The sequence below is a fragment of the Nematostella vectensis genome, chromosome 10, assembly GCF_932526225.1.
Source record: "Nematostella vectensis chromosome 10, jaNemVect1.1, whole genome shotgun sequence".
NCBI lineage: Eukaryota > Metazoa > Cnidaria > Anthozoa > Actiniaria > Edwardsiidae > Nematostella > Nematostella vectensis.
The window spans coordinates 14018803-14037608 of NC_064043.1; the positions used below are offsets into that span (position 1 = coordinate 14018803).

General features: G+C 42.7%; 2 protein-coding genes across 2 annotated transcripts; one reads left to right on the top strand and one right to left on the bottom strand.

The window, feature by feature from the left end:
* Window positions 1–2350: 2350 nt before the first annotated feature.
* LOC5517717 (homeobox protein Hox-B3a) lies at window positions 2351–14498 on the top strand. The gene is made up of 2 exons (XM_032362307.2): window positions 2351–2762; window positions 14166–14498. The coding sequence occupies exons 1-2, from the start codon at window positions 2420–2422 to the stop codon at window positions 14474–14476; spliced, it is 654 nt and encodes a 217-aa protein (XP_032218198.2). The 5' UTR covers window positions 2351–2419; the 3' UTR covers window positions 14477–14498.
* LOC5517733 (melatonin receptor type 1B-B) lies at window positions 6658–7960 on the bottom strand. The gene has a single exon (XM_001637682.3). It carries the CDS (start codon window positions 7884–7886, stop codon window positions 6885–6887), a length of 1002 nt encoding a protein of 333 aa, XP_001637732.3. The 5' UTR covers window positions 7887–7960; the 3' UTR covers window positions 6658–6884.
* Window positions 14499–18806: the final 4308 nt, after the last annotated feature.

The following is an 18806-nucleotide window of genomic DNA, read 5'->3' on the forward strand; positions in this document are numbered from 1 at the left end:
TCTAATCGCAGCTCGATGAGGACACCGAGCGTTTTCCAAAATGAATGATAGCCCTAGTCCATAAAAATGGTAGTGAATGCAATGAAGTTGCACGGGGGATTGGGTCGAGTATAAAAGGGAACAGCATGATGGGACGATGGACGTTATTCAATATGGCGTCAAACGATGTTGATGTTGTGGATCTAACTAACAAAGATATTGCGGGAAGAACAGAACATACAATCCGGAATTGCGTCCCCTAAAATTTCCCAGCATGCTAATCGCTTATCATCTAGACCCAATCCCCCGCGCAGTGTAAGAATAGCAAAACTTACAGTCGTTAAAGATGAACAGAGAAGTTTTTTCCCTATTATCTCGCCCTGTCGTACCTGGTGCAATTTTTCCCCATAGAAGGCGTTATCTTACAACCCCCAAAGAGGGCGTTATCTAACAATCCGGCCCCATAGAGGGCGTTACCTTACAATCCGGCCCCATAGAGTACGTTACCATACAATACGGCCTCAAAGGACGACCATTCGGGGGCTCTTCCTAGGAACAATTGAAAGATTTTTCACAGAGATTTGAAGAAAAGCGACAATAGATAATTATTTGTTAATATAGTAACAGAATGTCACTGGTCTGCAGGTTTGTGTATAATCCATGTTTATCGCGAGAAAATTTGGTCTCCATGTGATCTGAAACAGAAACACATTTCTCTCTACAGCATTTAACCGCGTCAAACTGAGAGAAAATAAAAATGTATCGTTGACAGTCCTCATGGTGATAGCTTAGGCTTGTGTTAAGCCGCATTATCTTGTCTTATCTAAGTGGTTTCGCCGCTAACGAGGCGGCTTGTACTAGTCGATCTGCTATGTCAGACAAAGAGAACCTCCCCAGACCTGTCATAAAATGATTAATGGTCATTGCACGAGGTCAGAGCGTACTGCTAACAAGACTAATCCCCTTACTTATAAGGTAACAGCTTACATAGTTTACAATCAGCACAAATACCGACTTCACAATAAGATAAACTGAGACTCGAATATATTGTGTTTTATATTTTACGTACTAAGAACAGGGTATTTTTGTTTATTCACTGGCGGATCCAGGGATGGTTTCGTGTGCTCGATAGAACCACCCTTTGTACAAAAAATGCTGGTTCTTAAGAACACACCATGAATGACTATTTAGTTTTCAAAAATTGATTCACCCTTTAGAAAATTCTAGATCCTCCACTTACATTTGCTTCTTTCGCAAATTGGATTGTCTATTTTTATTGTTGTATTGTATTGTCAAATTGTATTGTCTGTGCTGTGTATTGATTGCTTGTCGAAGGTGTGCTACAGCCCCCTCCCCTCCCCCCTACAGAAGCAACCTTTTCACTTTTTATCCTTTTCATCAAAATGATCAACTTTTACCATGTTAAAATTTGGTAAAAGTCAGATCATTCACATCGATGGAAAATATAGCTCATAACATAAGAAATAACTTCAGGCGGTAAAGGAGCTATATCGAGAAAAGGAAACTCAGGCACCGAGTATTTAATATCTGGCGGAGATGTTTTTCTTGTAGTCCGGAGGTTTTATTTTGGAAGCCATTTAGCAAGACTTGCCTGTTCGAATTATTATCTCAGAGATTTCAGCTTGCTCAAATGGTTTCAAGTGGTTCCTCGGGCCCGGGTAGGACTCTCCAGAAAAGTAGAAGGGTTTGATCGTTACATCTTTTAGGGGATCAAAATTTTGACCAACTTCTATTCCAAGGGGATGTTTTACGGTTTTTTTTCCGATTCTGTTATCCCTTAGGGTAGAAAATTCGATCAGTTGCTATCCCTAATGGGTGTTTAACGTTTTTTTCCGATTCTGCATATCTTTTAGGGTAAACTTCTTTTGAGCCCACGATACACGGGGTCCCGCGGGCGAGCGGGATATGTAATATAAGGTATTAACATGTATATCTTATCCTGTTCGTTCGCGGGGATTCACTTAGCTTCAAATCCAACCACCTTGGAATAACAATACTAGGGCGGAAATACACTCCCCCTCACCCTCCCCCCCCCCCCCCCTCCCGCCTTTAACAGTTCAATTACGTGTTGCATTCAGCCCATAGCCCAAAAATGCTTTCCTTTTTTTACACCTATATTTCTCCCCTCCTGCACCATCGTAAACTGTAGATAACATGTATATACGATAACTACCTCCCCCCCCTCCCCCCACCTCGCTTTACCCATAATGATTATCTTTCTCGTTAGGGACCTTTCTTCTTATCTGTGGTTCAAGGATGCCCAATTATCACTTCATATTTCACGTTCTAGAACACTCTCTGATTGGATCAGACATGACACGTGACACTCGTGGCAGTCATCTAACCAATACACCCCCTTTTACCTAAATGCGCGCTTCTAAAGATCTTGTTATGGATCTTGGCATTTGAGAAAACAAACATGGCCCGTTTTGGTAGTTCTGCCTTTTTCGCTAACTGCGCGCCACAATTCAATCCTCTATATTCTGATGCGCAAAGTTCTGGGGGGGCCTATGGCGAGGGAGCTGTGAAATTATCCGAACGAGGGTTTGGCCCGTTAGCAGCTGTGCCGTATTCCTTTGAACCACCGAGAGCGTCTTTGGATGAGTTCGCGAGGTTTTCTGCGCCGCAGTTCGTATGGGGTGGTGTTCCATGGACGGGAAGTGTGCACAGGACGGGTACTGTAGAGTCTGGCGTGATCCCCACAGTATACAGTTCATCTGGGGTAGCCACAACACCGAGCGCCACAACAACATTCAAGTCAGGTTAGTTCTTGATTGATAGACTATGATAAATGTGACATAGCTTAAACCCTTCTCCCCGCTCTATGATCTCGTAACGTGTACTCATGCGACATTACGGCGTGGTTTGCGTAATTTGAACGTGCAGGGTTTATTTGCCTCTTGGGCAAGTTCTTAACACTGTGCGGACTTGCTTCGGTGCTAGTAAGAGGCGAAACGTGAGTTGATGACAAAAAAAAAACGAAGACAGACAGAATAGGGTTGTCAGGATCTGTGACACGCGTTTTAATACCTGGAGGAAGATCGCGGAATTCATATCCAACTGCTTGTGACATCGCTTGAATGTATTGGAGCAACTCAAGTCTCTGTGAAGAAAGAGAAGTCGACCTTAAAACAGTATAAGAAGTCAGAGTGATTCAAAGGGATTCAAGACAGAAATGTCGGTAGAGGCTAAGGCCACTTTCGACCAGCACTTGATGCCGTTGCACAAAACGCTGGATTAAACGACCCTAGACGTTCAAAGAAGCGATATGATGTATCCAACTGTTTCTTAGGCACTGATCAAGCTAAAAGCTTATATACACAGACTCGGAGTTCCCGCTATAGGCAATGCATACCATACATTGTCTTGGAGGAAGCCTGTTCTTGTCGTGTTTGTGGAGCTAACAAGGTGTGGAGAGACTTGTCTCGGTTAACAAGGTATAATGGCGATCAGTTAACGGACGGAAGAAAGTCGAATTTATCTGAACTGGAAATTGTTTCAAATGCGAGCAAGCTTATATGTATCCTTCACTTGTCCCTATTAGCGAGAAGTACAATTTCATCAAATCTCAAGAACGAACGCAATGTGTTGTCTCGAGTTGTCTAAAAGAAGCACTGTTGTTTAATACATGAAACGCTAACCATACTCCTGCTCGAAAACTCAAGAGGTTCAAAACGAGTATTAGTTTCTCCTCAAAGTTTGTTTGTTCTTTCAGTATATGGAGTTTTAAGAGGGAAGGAAAAGAGGAAATCTCATAGACTATAAAAAGAGCTTCGCATCCGTCTTATTTTTGCAAGCGCGCATTCATTTTCTTTTTCTAGGGCGAATACACTAAACTTAAGTCTAAACGGATAAGTCTACACGGCATCAAGTGGAACAACCCGTATTACGTTTGCCCCATCGATTTATATGTAAGAGTTAAACGAGGGCAAAGACCAATTAATGTGGCCCAGGAGAAGGAATCCAAGATGGAGAATTGAGATCAAACGAGCACACAGCACATCGGTGCAGATATTGACGGAATTCGCCAGCAATAACTTTAAACAGCGATTGGTGGGTAGACACATGTGTATTCTGACTTGTGTTTGAAGCGAGAAAAATGCTATTTGGAAAAACACTTAGTTCTTATTTCCAACCTCAAACGCAATAGCTCCTTCTACATTCCTTTGAACGTTCCATAATATGATTGTCACAAAGCATCAGTAACTGGCGCTTTTTATTGGCAGGGAGCTTAAAGACAATGTAAGAAATGGAATGTCTGAATATAGATGGATTATCTTATTGGATTGTGTCGTCTTTCGCTGGTTTTTAATGTGCGAAGTCGTCTCCCATATCCCGAATGGATTAACCGTAAGATTAATGACCACAAAGAGCAGGGTATCGGATCTCTCTATAAGCCCCTGGGGGGAGGTAAACTTATCGTTCAAAGCCCCTGGTGGGGAAGAGTAAAGGAGATATAACGTATTTTCCTGTCTCCCGTAGTAACAAACGTCCAGGCACTTTTAACTTGTATAATTATTTTACTTTTAATTGTTATTATTTCCTTGTGCTATATCCGACATACCATCCAATGGGCTTTCAGCTTTTATGCATTGCGAATTATCTTATTGCATCTGAGTATGGAAAATGTGGGGCTTTTTCATCAGGACATTAAAAACTGTCCTTGATAATGAGGCGTTCCTGAATGCGCCGCATACCTTGATCAAGTCTTGAAGGGCGTCGAGTGCTTGCGCGTCCTCTATAAACTGCTCGGGGATACCAGGAGGATCTAAGTAGCACTTCTCCTTACTGCTATATTGCTTGGCTACGGTGTATAAGAGTTTGGAGTTAGATTGTCATAAGGTAATTGAGCGCTTGCGCGTCCTCTATAAACTGCTCGGCGATACCAGGAGGATCTAAGTAGCACTTCTCCTTACTGCTATATTGCTTGGCTACGGTGTATAAGAATTTGGAGTTAGATTGTCATAAGGTAATTGAGTGCTTACGCGTCCTCTATAAACTGCTCGGGGATACCAGGAGGATCTAAGTAGCACTTCTCCTTACTGCTATATTGCTTGGCTACGGTGTATAAGAATTTGGAGTTAGATTGTCATAAGGTAATTGAGTGTTTACGCGTCCTCTATAAACTGCTCGGGGATACCAGGAGGATCTAAGTAGCACTTCTCCTTACTGCTATATTGCTTGGCTACGGTGTATAAGAATTTGGAGTTAGATTGTCATAAGGTAATTGAGTGCTTACGCGTCCTCTATAAACTGCTTGGGGATACCAAGAGGATCTAAGTAGCAATTCTCTTTACTGCTATATTGCTTGGTTACGGGTTATGAGAATTTGAAGTTATATTGTTATAACTGTGATAGGTGGCTTGCACTAACAGATCACGTGACCTTTAGGTAGCTAACTCGCGCGTGCTCAGGCTTTTAGCGACAAATTAACAATACAAAAAGCTTATTTATTAAGCTTATTTAGCGCTTACGTATAAGCCAGAATGTTCTTTCGTCACAAAGAAATATTGAAATATTTTATTATTATTTTCTTCGCTTTCTGGCGAAGAATTTGCCACACAAAAGTTACGTGATTCGTTAGTGCAAGGGATGATAAATTGACCCGAGTTGTAAATGTGAGAATATTAATGCAAGTTAAAAAAATCAAGGTCGAGGTGATGCATACATTTCTCTTAAGCAAGGAAAAGAGAAAGAAAACAAATGTAAAAGGGACTTGGTGAAAAAAAAATAAACGGTTATGACGATATGAAAACAAAATCGTTATTTGAAATGTGCAAATATATTGGTCCGTATAGACCTTTTGTTTGCATAGAAAAAAACAAGTCACAGGTAAGAACAAACAGCCACACGTAAGAAAAAAATACCTTACAAGGGTGTAGCCAGGGGTGTGTCCCACCCTTTTAGCAGCCACAAATACAGTAAATGTATGAGACATTATCTAATATACAGGAGAAAATGCCTCGAAAGGGCCTTTTGCCCCCCCCTCCTGTTAAAAATCCTGGCTACGCCGCTGCTATTTGTGACAGCTTTTCTTTGAAATCAAATATTTAAGAGCACTTTAGACAATTGCGACATTGTGCATGGAAAACCCGAGAACACCTATTATTTTTTGTATCCTAGACAAGGCAAGAATATCTGAATATTATATAATTTTCATAACCTTAAGTAATAACAAAATTATTAAGCAATTACTTGAGTCAACCTCAATACAGATTGCATTTGCGTTCAGGTGGCGTACAGGTATAGTACAATCACGAACGCAGAAAGAATATTAGTAGTTTCGTTAAACACCGCGTGATCAAGCAGGGCCGTACCCAGCATGAGGCAAGTGAGGCACTCACCTCGGTAAAATTTTGATGTTTAGTGTTTCACAATTAAAAAGTATGAGATAAAACACCTGCTTTTGTTGGATTTATCATCCAGTGGCTAGCTTTGCCTCGGTAAAATTTTGATTCTGGCTACAGGCCTGTCTAGAATATACAACGCAAAACACAACCTGTAAAAAGAATACCTTTCTATTAGTTAAATAAGTTTAAAATACGGCTATCTTACTTTTTCTGTATAAAATTGCTGTAGAGGGTTTCACCTTCTTCTTCTACAAACCAATTAAAAATACCCATACCCGGTGTGAAACTGTAGTTTTTACACCTGTAAAAATGAAGAAACATTAAGTTTTTATTTTATTTTCACATCTCAGGGTGTTTATCATTGGTAACAATTTCCTTTTTGCAGGATTTATGCACCATGCGAAAGTGTACAAACTGAATCATTTTATACTAATTGTGTTCTTGTTCTACATGGATGCAAAATGTGTTCTTAGTAGATGTACAAATCCTTGTCATTGGACAATTTTTTCTCTGAAGTTCAAAGTAATTGTACTTCTAGTGCGTGTTATTCGACCTTGTTGAGCTCAAATTTGAAATGTTATCTCTGCAATTTTGACAGCAAAATATAGCTCTGATAATAGCAATATATTCACGTCTGAATGACCGACTGGCAAGCCCGTATACTAAAGGGTTTAACATGCTCGAGATGTAAACTAGAAAGCCGTACATTAGATAGACACGACGATTAAATGTCGGCTCTCCGTAAGCAGAGTCTAAATAATCCACGACGGTAACAGGGATCCAACACGCAGCAAAACACATAAACACTACAATCAGTGTCTTAGTTATCTTCGATTCTTTGACATGAGCGCATAGTTCCTCGGTGTTAACATTCCCTTGGGTGGAGAAAACTTTGTTAGAGCGGTTGACTTCTCTGAGCACGGCTATGTAGCAAGTCGTGATAAGCGTTAGCGGTAGACCGATGTATGCGACTTCAATGAAGGCAGTGTAAGGAATGTTGGCTTCAAATCTATACAGACACATAGCTTTGCCGGGCTGGAAAGCGTAACCACGAAAGGAGAAGAATAGAGGTGGGGTTGAGCCGACTAGCGCGTTACACCACACGGCTAGTATGTAGACGAGAGTGCGGCGAGGCGTGAACTTACTCCGGTACTGCACAGTCTTGACGATACGGAAGAATCGATTCACAGAGACGAGTGCCATCGTTTGTAGCGACGCCTGGCCGAGTGTCAAAACGAAGAACCCGTGAGCGCGGCAGAACGACTCGCTGAAAATCCACTCGCCGTGAACGAGTGTTGCTAGCGAGTAAGGCATACAAAGAGTCGCCATGAGGGCATCGCTAACCGCAAGCGCAACCACGAACATATTGGAGATTGTCCTCAGCCGCTGTTTGCGGTAAACGGTCGAGAAGACTAACAGGTTCCCGGACAAGCTGATAAACAGGACTGCACTTAACAAAACGGACTCTAACACCACGGCATGCCCGCTACGAGAGCGCAGCTCTGTCTGAAGACGATCTACCTCTGTCGCGTTCATTTTTCTACTAATAGCGCTTACTGAAAGCCGTCTAACATACAGCTAGCGGATGGATTGATTCCGGTTTTGTGCAAACAAGGTGACAAAGCAAAGGCACACAGTCCATCTTGTACTTGTTCTATGGTGGAATAAGGGGGCGCTTTTTATCTAGTATTGCACGCATGCGCAGTGGGAGTTTAGAGATCTACCAATTCAGTGCCGTGTTGGGGAATTTATCCATTCTTTGAGAGCAGATGATTCGAAAGAGGGAGTAACACGGACGGTTTAGCAACCCTTTCGAATCCTTCGATAAATAATAACTTATAAGGGGTTTCTAGCATATTTTTTACTAGCAGAATTACTATTCTGATTGAAAAAAGTAAATAAATAAAAAGGAACTACTAAAAACAATCATAAAGAGTGCATATTTTGTTGAGTAGATTATACTCCGAGCTGCGAGACAAAATCTGGAGTAAATATGATGATAGTGTGATAGTATAGTCTCAAATCTTTTACTTGATATGAGTGCTATAAACATTATATGCGACCTTTGATAACCTAGCAAAATTTCAAAAAGTATATTAATACAATCTAGTTTCGTTCGCGCGATGTGAGGCCTGCCCTCATGATATAGAAAAAGTAAGCCTAATTGTTTATATTTTTTTAACTCAACAAAATAACGCTAAAATAAATTTGAGGCCGTGACACCGCTCCTTTCAAATTATAGTGAAAAGTAATGATGTAACAATTATAGAAGTGGGGATTTACTTCATCTTTCAACAACACAATATAGGAGAGAAGTACAGTGCTACAAACCTGACAGCAATCATAAGAGTGAGGGTTTTTGTGTGTGTGTGTTGACAGCATTTTCTTAAAGAGGAGCATGCATCGGGCTTCAATATTCAAACAAATTTTTTAAAAATAGATAATCCTGGTAGGAGATTTAATTAAATCCTGACTGCAAAACCGCGACGAAGTTTTTTTTTAATCCTCTGAACAGGGGCGGTAAGGGATGTCCCTGCACGTTTCACGAATTTCAAAAGTCGGAAATCACGATTAACGATTTTTAAAGAGCATAGATCATTATTCACGCTGATCAAATTTCGCCATTCACAAATCACGTTGAAGGTAGCGATCACGGATTACGGTTTGCAATCTGTCCTTTTCACGATTCACTATAAACAAAAAAGGTCGTTCACGTCACGATAATAACCCTTGCCGCCCCTGTATGAAAAAGGCCATCTCATGATAACAAAGGAAATATAATGATAATTGTTTGAACTATTTCGACAGCTTACAATTTTGATATTGCTACAGTACTACAGGTAAAAATATTTCAGTAAATTCTCAAGTAATTCAGGTCGGTGTGCATCATTGAAAACGAAAATACAAGAAATAATTATTAGTGGTAAATTGATTCAACTTATGGCAGCAAATTCTCAACAGGAAACCACATGCACACAATTGTTTTTGATTATTTTTTGCCTTATTTAATCAAATCTATCCTGTCGCCCTGGGTCCCCGAGGAGGATCTGTCCTAATATTTTACCCGGCTTGCAGAGCTTTCTACCTGTTTTTGTTTGCGTTTTTGATTTTCAAACACACAACGAAGAGCACAAAACACGCGAAAGAAAAGAGCCGCGACAGGGAAGAGAAGCAAACAGGAAGAACTGCTAGCAGGGTTAGATACTAGGAAAGATTCGATCATATGAGGCGAGAATAATTAATAACAGGTGACAAAATTGTCATATCGCGAATGCCTTACAGCCGAATTCGCTGTTGCGCGACCTCGGCAAATTCAAAATCCATGTCTCGTTTGGGAATAGCGCGTAGTCAGACACAAGCTTTGGGGCGGTTTGTCTGGTTTTGATTGTTTGGTTTGATTGACTACGCGCTATTCCCAAACGAAGAAAGGAATTTTGGATTCTGGCAGGTCGCGCAACAACGAATTTGGCTATAACTTAAAAAATATGAGCACAAATAGAATTGACGGATGACACGGAGAAAAAATGCGCGATGGTATGAGAGTGTGACAAGATGTATAGATGGAGTGTTCAAATTGAAATCCTTTTTATAGGAGTCTATCAAAAATAACTGTTTTTATGATATCCTGCTTTTGAAATGCGTTTATGGTTATCACAAATAATGTGTTTGTTTTCATTGCCCAGTAAACATAGTTGTTTACTATTGATAATGGGGATAAGCTTAACCGCACATATTCGCACTCATAAAATTTCTATAAGGTTTGCCCACCCCTTTGGACCCCTTACCTCCCATGTAAACCAGTATCCCATGCCTATAGAATAGGATCGGGGTTGCGTTTTTTACTCTTTGCTTCCAGGACTTTACTCCGTTAGAATTCTTATTTGCTCTCTGGGGTTTTTAATCTTATTATCAATCGTGAATGTCGTAGTAAGCGTTATATTTGTATTAAAGAATACAAATTAAAATATCCAATTTTTTGGGCTTGGATTTGAGGGGGGGGGGGGGGGGGGGGCAAAATTTTTTAGCCCAGGGTTTTGCAAAATTGCCCCCCCCCCCCCCAGTAATTTATGACCGCTCCCTAAGCGTCGAGTGTTCTTACATTAAGCGTTAAGTCCGTTATTACATTCAGCGTTGAAAATTTCTAGCGTAAACTGTTTTATTTCATTAAGCGGCGATTTGTTCTAACATTAAGCGATAAATTATTACATTAAGCGGCGATTTGTTCTAACATTAAGCGTTAAATTATTACATTAAGCGGCGATTTTTGTTACATTAAGCGTTAGTGTTACATTAAGCGGCAGTTGTTACATTAAGCGGTGATACACCCTTTGGCAGAATAAAGCTTTACGGCAAAGCTGGAGATTTCGGCCCCAGCACTCCACCCCAGCTATCTAGCGAACTGTACAACACAAAAGAACCTGAGGTACCCGCGCATTAATGGGGAGGCAATAACCAGGATCCCAGGCCTGTCTTTCTGACTTGTCGCTGAAACTTAGATAAATCGGGGTCTTTTTCACACTTGCGTCTCTTTGAAATTTTTGTGTTGCTATAGTAATGTAGTGATGTCATCATCATGTGCAGCACACTACGACCCAGGTCTCCATTCCTGCCTTTAGCCTATGTACTTCTTTTTCCAGTCACGCACGTGCATATGGCATTTTTTGTGCCCAGGACAAAAAAAGCTACATTGAGATGCACGCAATCTAAGATGTTTTCTGTTCTTAGTTTTTAGAAAATACAGTGTGATTAAACCTCCCGTGAGTTACTCTTCTTGAATGTCTTAGAAGCAGAGAGGTTCATATTTTCCTTGGCACAGGCATCGGGTTTGGGCCGGGTTTCAAATCTTAAATATAGCGTCCAAAAATCATAAAAAGGGCCGTAGCAGGGGTTCCCCCCCTCCAAATATCTTCAAAAATTACAAGGAAATGGCCATAGTATTAGCGTGGCTATGCCCCCAATGTTTTCTTATTGTTTCTGTATTGTTCCCCCCCCCCCCCCCCCCCCCACAATATTTCCACTTTCGAGGCATGCTACGACCCTGATAAACCATGCGATTTGAAGGGTCTCACGCAGTAAGTCTCACGCAGTAACGACGTGTGTCAGTTTTCATTACATTACGTTCTCAGTTTGTCGGTCAAGTCTATTTTGCTCACCCCTGTTCTCCATTGTTCAGTCAAGGCTATATTCCTTGCTCAACTTTGCTCCCCTTTGCTCACCCATGTTTTCAATTTTTCGGCCAAGACCATATACCTTGCTACCCTTTGCTCAACCCTTTTCGAAAACTATCCGAATCTTTTAAGAATGTTTTTTTCATATTATAAATATTGAGTATCGCAGTAATCGTTTCAAGATTTTTTTATCATTTTATTCAAATCGAGTAAAAGAACTCCCGAGAGCAAGAATAAAGTAAAGTATCGAGCACAATGGACGAAGAGTAAAAAAAAAAAAAAACGCAACCCTGTTCCTATTCGGGGTAGCATATGGGTAGGGGCACCGTCCCTCATATAACAAAATAGGGACACCCTTCCTCATGTCTACATACCCTACTAGGTGGTCACCGTCCCTCGTGTGAACACCCCATTACATGTCACCCCTACAATGTAAGGTCACCCTATCTCATGTGAACACCCCCTCAGGTATCACCCCTATTGAAAGGGCACCCTTTTCTACGACCACCCTCCCTCGTGTGAACGCCCCCCCGCTTGTCACCCTACTAGGTAGGGATACGCTCCCTCGTGTGAACGCCCCCTCACTTCTTGACACCCTACTAGGTAGGGATACGCTCCCTCGTGTGAACGCCCCCTCGCTTGTCACCCTACTAGGTAGGGATACGCTCCCTCGTGTGAACGCCCCCTCGCTTGTCACCTTACTAGGTTGGGATACGCTCCCTCGTGTGAACGCCCCCTCGCTTGTCACCCCACTAGGTAGGGATAAGCTCCCTCGTGTGAACGCCCCATCGATTGTCACCCTACTAGGTAGGGATACGCTCTCTCGTGCGAACGCCCCCTCACTTCTTGTCACCCTACTAGGTAGGGATACGCTTCCTTGTGTGGACGCCCCCTCGCTTGTCACCCCACTAGGTAGGGATACTCTCCCTCGTGTGAACGCCCCCTCGCTTGTCACCCAACTAGGTAGGGATACGCTCCCTCGTGTGAACGCCCCCTCGCTTGTCACCCCACTAGGAAGGGATACGCTCCCTCGTGTGAACGCCCCCTCGCTTGTCACCCCACTAGGTAGGGATACGCTCCCTCGTGTGAACGCCCCCTCGCTTGTCACCCCACTAGGTAGGGATACGCTCCCTCGTGTGAACGCCCCCTCGCTTGTCACCCTACTAGGTAGGGATACGCTCCCTCGTGTGAACGCCCCCTCGCTTGTCACCCTACTAGGTAGGGATACGCTCTCTCGTGTGAACGCCCCCTCGCTTGTCACCCCACTAGGTAGGGATACGCTCCCTCGTGTGAACGCCCCCTCGCTTGTCACCCCACTAGGTAGGGATACGCTCCCTCGTGTGAACGCCCCCTCGCTTGTCACCCCACTAGGTAGGGATACGCTCCCTTGTGTGAACGCCCCCTCGTTTGTCACCCCACTAGGTAGGGATACGCTCCCTCGTGTGAACGCCCCCTCGCTTGTCACCCCACTAGGTAGGGATAAGCTCCCTCGTGTGAACGCCCCATCGCTTGTCACCCTACTAGGTAGGGATACGCTCTCTCGTGCGAACGCCCCCTCACTTCTTGTCACCCTACTAGGTAGGGATACGCTTCCTTGTGTGGACGCCCCCTCGCTTGTCACCCCACTAGGTAGGGATACTCTCCCTCGTGTGAACGCCCCCTCACTTGTCACCCAACTAGGTAGGGATACGCTCCCTCGTGTGAACGCCCCCTCGCTTGTCACCCCACTAGGAAGGGATACGCTCCCTCGTGTGAACGCCCCCTCGCTTGTCACCCCACTAGGTAGGGATACGCTCCCTCGTGTGAACGCCCCCTCGCTTGTCACCCCACTAGGTAAGGATACGCTTCCTCGTGTGAACGCCCCCTCGCTTGTCACCCTACTAGGTAGGGATACGCTCCCTCGTGTGAACGCCCCCTCGCCTGACACCCTACTAGGTAGGGATACGCTCCCTCGTGTGAACGCCCCCTCGCTTGTCACCCCACTAGGTAGGGATACGCTCCCTCGTGTGAACGCCCCCTCGCTTGTCACCCCACTAGGTAGGGATACGCTCCCTCGTGTGAACGCCCCCTCGTTTGTCACCCCACAAGGTAGGGATACGCTCCCTCGTGTGAACGCCCCCTCGCTTGACACCCTACTAGGTAGGGATACGCTCCCTCGTGTGAACGCCCCCTCGCTTGTCACCCCACTAGGTAGGGATACGCTCCCTCGTGCGAACGCCCCCACACTTCTTGACACCCTACTAGGTAGGGATACGCTCCCTCATGTGAACGCCCCGTCGCTTGTCACCCCACTAGGTAGGGATACGCTCCCTCGTGTGAACGCGCCCTCGCTTGTCACCCTACTAGGTAGGAATACGCTCCCTCGTGTGAACGCTTTCTGATGTGACGGCCGCTGATGCGATTTCTGTGTCTATCTTGGCTGGAATTAGGCACTCAAAAAGTCACATGACTTCTTAGTGCCAGTCGCCTATTGTACAACCTATTGTACAGCCTCAGTTTTTTCGTAGTTTCCTAACTGTAGTGAAAAATACTGTTTACAACAACGACTTTTTTCGACCAAAATCTTGGTTTTCCCAGACTCCCCGCGGCCACAACAGGTAGCCCAATATATATTACTACACTAACTGCCTCGAATTCTCAATTTTAGATGACGCGTCGACTAGCTTGGGTCACAAGGCTTGGAGTTCAGCTCAGGTGCGATCAAGAGCACGCACGGCGTACACCGCGTCTCAACAACTTGAGTTAGAAAAAGAGTTCCTCTACTCGCGATATATAACACGGACTCGCAGGAAAGAGCTGGCAAACACGCTAGATTTGTCCGAGAAACATATCATAATTTGGTTCCAGAATCGTAGAATGAAGAAAAAAAAGACAGACAGTAATGGTGCATTCGAAGGAGTGAAGGCGAATACGAGGGAGATTCGGGAAATGTATAGGATTGTTGTTGATGATGTGTGATGCGTAAATTCCCTCTCACTTTTGTGATGTATGCTTTTTTGCGATATCAGCGGCGTAGCCAGGATTTTTAACAGGAGGGGGGGGGGACGGGCCCCCTAGGCCACCCGCCTGGGTACGCACTTGGACATCCCATAAAAGATTATTACCATTTCCCCCCCAAGTAGGAAACTGTCTTCAGTTGCCCCTTTACGCACTAAAATTTTCGCCCCTTGTCCAAGATCTTTGAGTATCCTGGAAATCCGGATACTCAAAGATCCCCTGCTCGGTATTTTTTTCCGCTACGTGTGTGTGTGTGTGTGTGGGGGGGGGGGGGGGGGGGGGGGGGTAGATGTAATGGCACTACTACACAATGTTCTTAAGACAGGAAGGAGCGCCTTGAGTCCGCGAGTGTTATGTAAGTACCGGGAAGGAAGATTTTGAAAAAAGTTGTGGGGGAATACATATTACAATCAAGAAGCACCTTGAGTCCGCGAGTGTTATGAAAATACAAGACAATCGCTTTGCTTAAAAGCTGGTAAAACAACTTTCACAAATGAAACAGCCTACACTATCATATAAATGGCATTTTCTTTCTTCAGGCGGAGTATACCAAAAGTGATGTTTCTAGCTTCAGAGAGGCTTAAGAGGTATCTCTTGCTGCTTTTCTACCCTCTCCCTCGGTGTCTTTCCACCATGATTTATTGAGAAGAGGAAATTTACAATAAAAATCATGCTCGATCATAAGAATAAAATATCTTGGACGTGAATAAAATCATTTTGAGCGTTTTATTCGTTTTCATTTTCTAAGTTGTGCCTCATTCTAAAGAGTAATGTTCACCAGCTAGGATCATAACTAAAATTGGAGGTATCAGTTTACCTCATTATTATGCAAAATGGAAGCCATAGCCGCGGCGAAGTAACCACGCAGAAAACGTTCTTCTGTCGGCCGAATAATACTCCTACCTATGATTTATTGCGTTTACTGCATGCTAGAGGAACCCGGACGCCTTGTTGTAAAAACGAATCAGTGCGATCGTGGCGAGAAAATATTTATTTTAAGATTTACGGCCAACGTCACTCAAAATTTCGCCCTCATGTATGCCCTATCGATCTGAGAAAGTTGAGATTTTCGTTAGGTCCGGACGGTGTCAGGAAAAAAGGAAATACATCGACAGGATCTACAATAGTTTTTCATCATTTTGATGCTTTGAACAAACATATATCTCGTGGGTACCCCATGGGTACCCCGCCATTTAGTTTTTGTTTACATTTTCGCAAGTTACATGCTGTATCATGGAATCTCACGTCCAGTACCTGAGAGCGTGTTTGAGGTAACTCGCATACATCAAAGTCGCAGAAGAAAGGTAGCCGACTAAAACAAGCGGGAAAGCAGAGTTGTGGTAAACCTTTTTTGTCTTTTCTTTTCGTTTTGGTTGGGGTGCTACAGTAGCCGTTGCGAATAAAAATAATCGATGAAATTGAAAGGGACTGGCCTAGTGAGCACATGAGTAGGTATGCTCTTGAGATACATGACAAGTGGAATTTTCTGTAGTATTCTAAAATAAATCATTGTATACCTATCTTATACCATGCTTCCCTGCTAGCAGAGGCCTCTTTTCTCTGTATTTCGCTGGGCTGGAGTTCGCGAGGAAAAGATACCTCTGCCATGGGTCGCACGTTCGTTTGATCAAACCGCCGTCCACGATCGTGGACGAGATCCAGAGCGCATGCTCCGTTCATTAATTACTGGCCACTATTTTGAGCCTACAATGACTAGCGCATGCATGAAACGTATATCCGCTGCCGGATAATAAGCCCGCATTCGAAACGGCGTCCTCCGTAGAAATATCACGCGACGAATTATAAAAAGAAGCCATTCAATGCCTTATCTTCATTCAGAATTTTCTCTCTTTTGACAAACGAGTCAATCTTCCGTTTACAGGTTTTGCATATTCTTCTGGGAATAGCTGATCTAATTTTACCAAAAAGTTTTGTAACATTTTCTTCGAATCCAACTGTGCGATATTTACATTGAAGAAACTCGCCTGCCCAGATGTCTTGAAATTAATCCCACAAACAAGACAAAACTCGTCTTTGCTGCGTTTGTTGCTCAATCTTTTTAGTGACGTTTTAGGTGATTGAAATTGAACAGTTGTTTTTTTTTTTTTCGAAGAGGAGAACTAACCGGAGTTTGATTCATGATTTCCGACTAAACCCATGCAAAGCATATTGGCAGCTTTCGCGCGATGGTACGGGTTTTGGCACGTCGGTCGCTTATTAACGCTCACGCATGCGCAACAGAAACAGTCTCGACCCATGGCAGAGGTATCTTTTCCTCGCGAACTCCAGCCCAGCGAAATACAGAGAAAAGAGGCCTCTGCTAGCAGGGAAATACCATGCTAGATGGCAACTTATTTTACGTAAATCCAGTGCATGATGCAAAGTTTGAGTGGATACTACCAAATAAACAAAGCAATTTCTGCCGTATTCTTTTTGGCTTGGTATAAAGATACGTACCTACATTTAGACTTCTGTATGGAAAGGAATCAGAAGTTTAGTGCTTATACATCAAACCCCTGTTATCTTTTCTTTTATAAAGATGAAAAATGCTCATGTAAACTAAGTTGCACCCTTTAGTCAAGCGGACAGAATTTATGTTCAAAAATAGAGAGTTCATGTGGCTGTAATTGACAATTGATCATTCAGTTATATTATTTTGTAATTTTCAAAACATTGTCAGGCTAAAATAGGATGCCTTATTTAATGTAATTTTCAAAACATTGTCAGGCTAAAATAGGATGGCTGATTTAATATAAAAAATTACAAAAATAAAATTTTTAATGTTCGAAAATGATCCTGTCTGTTGTCCTATATTTTCTGTAGGGCTTTCATGTCTCTATACCTCATTTCTAATGAACACACCCATACAGAGACAGATCCAGGGGTGGGAATGGGGGTGATTTTCTTCTGAAGACATCATATAAGTTAACTGTCACCAAATTTTTCTCATACAGTATGTCTGCTATTTGGAAAGGGGTTGTTGGGTTGGTTTTCTGGAGATGATGGTGGCTACAGTATAAGTTTCTGGTGCACAAGTGCAAAGCACAGGATCACATAATTCCCCGCTAGAATACGCAAAGTAAATTAGTGGCACAAAATAATAGAAACAATGCAATCTCAGCATATTACATTCAAAATCATGATCATTTATGCTGCTTTACCACACTTTTAGGCCAAAATACTCTCTCTCTCTCGATTATAATTTTTAATGTTTGAAAATGATTCTGTCTGTTGTCCTATATTTTCTGTAGGGCTTTCATGTCTCTATACCTCATTTCTAATGAACACACCCATACAGAGACAGATCCAGGGGTGGGAATGGGGGTGATTTTCTTCTGATGACATCTGAATCCATCATATAAGTTAACTGTCACCAAATTTGTCTCATACAGTATGTCTGCTTTATGGTGTCCAGTGAGTACAATGACTGTGGTCACACAAGCAAACTTGCACCCAGAATAGGTTGTTCAAGTTTAAGCCCCCCTCTCTCTCGCTTATTTTTTTATAAGTACTTTTATTGGTTGATACATTCACTGTACGCCGTTGTATTTTGATCACACGTGAAACAATTGAGAAAATTAAGTAAAATCTATATGTATAATCTCCGGCTTTATAGTAGACCCCTGGTATGAAGTAACTGCCTTGAAGAACAGTTTAAAATAACTTAAATACTTCGTGATTTTGATAGAAAAACAGAGGGCAAAGTTAGAAGTTCTCTATTTAATTTTGTATCAAGTAAAACTTTTACACTAGTGTTTTAGTTGCTGTACTTAGCTTATTACAACGCATTAGCATCGAGTCCTAGGTGCTTCCCGGGTCTGTGTCCAGCGTTTAGTGAACTATAAGTGCGTGTTTTTCGATATTGAATGTGGCATATTATTTTCGGGGTGTCAAACAGCTTCAAAGAAACGGTTAGGCTGTATAATCGTACTCCCCTCCGCGCCGCAATTTTGTTTCAAGTGATAGCTTGGCATACAAATACCAAGGGGGAGGGGGTGGGTACTCTGCTGTGATTGGATAATTTTTTTTATTTACAAAATGCCTCCAATTTTAGTCATGATCCTAACTGTTCACGCATAATAACAAAATTTTATTTAGTCCAAATAAACAAAATTTTGAAAAAAAAAGAGGGAACTTTATTTTTAACGCAGTTGCCATGCTGGAATGCACGGTCACTTGTTTATTTCATTCTTTTGCTATTTACACACGCTTCTACACTTCGGTGATCCTAGAACCTAAAATTTCTTAGAACTTTTAAAAACAGAACCTAAACAGAAACTAATAATTGTTA

Excerpts from the sequence above, each read along its gene's own strand:
- LOC5517733 (XM_001637682.3), bottom strand. The coding sequence starts at position 7,886 with ATGAACGCGACAGAGGTAGATCGTCTTCAGACAGAGCTGCGCTCTCGT.
- LOC5517717 (XM_032362307.2), top strand. The coding sequence starts at position 2,420 with ATGGCCCGTTTTGGTAGTTCTGCCTTTTTCGCTAACTGCGCGCCACAA. Across the intron at positions 2,763-14,165 it reads CACAACAACATTCAAGTCAG|ATGACGCGTCGACTAGCTTG; the intron begins GTTAGTTCTTGA and ends TCTCAATTTTAG.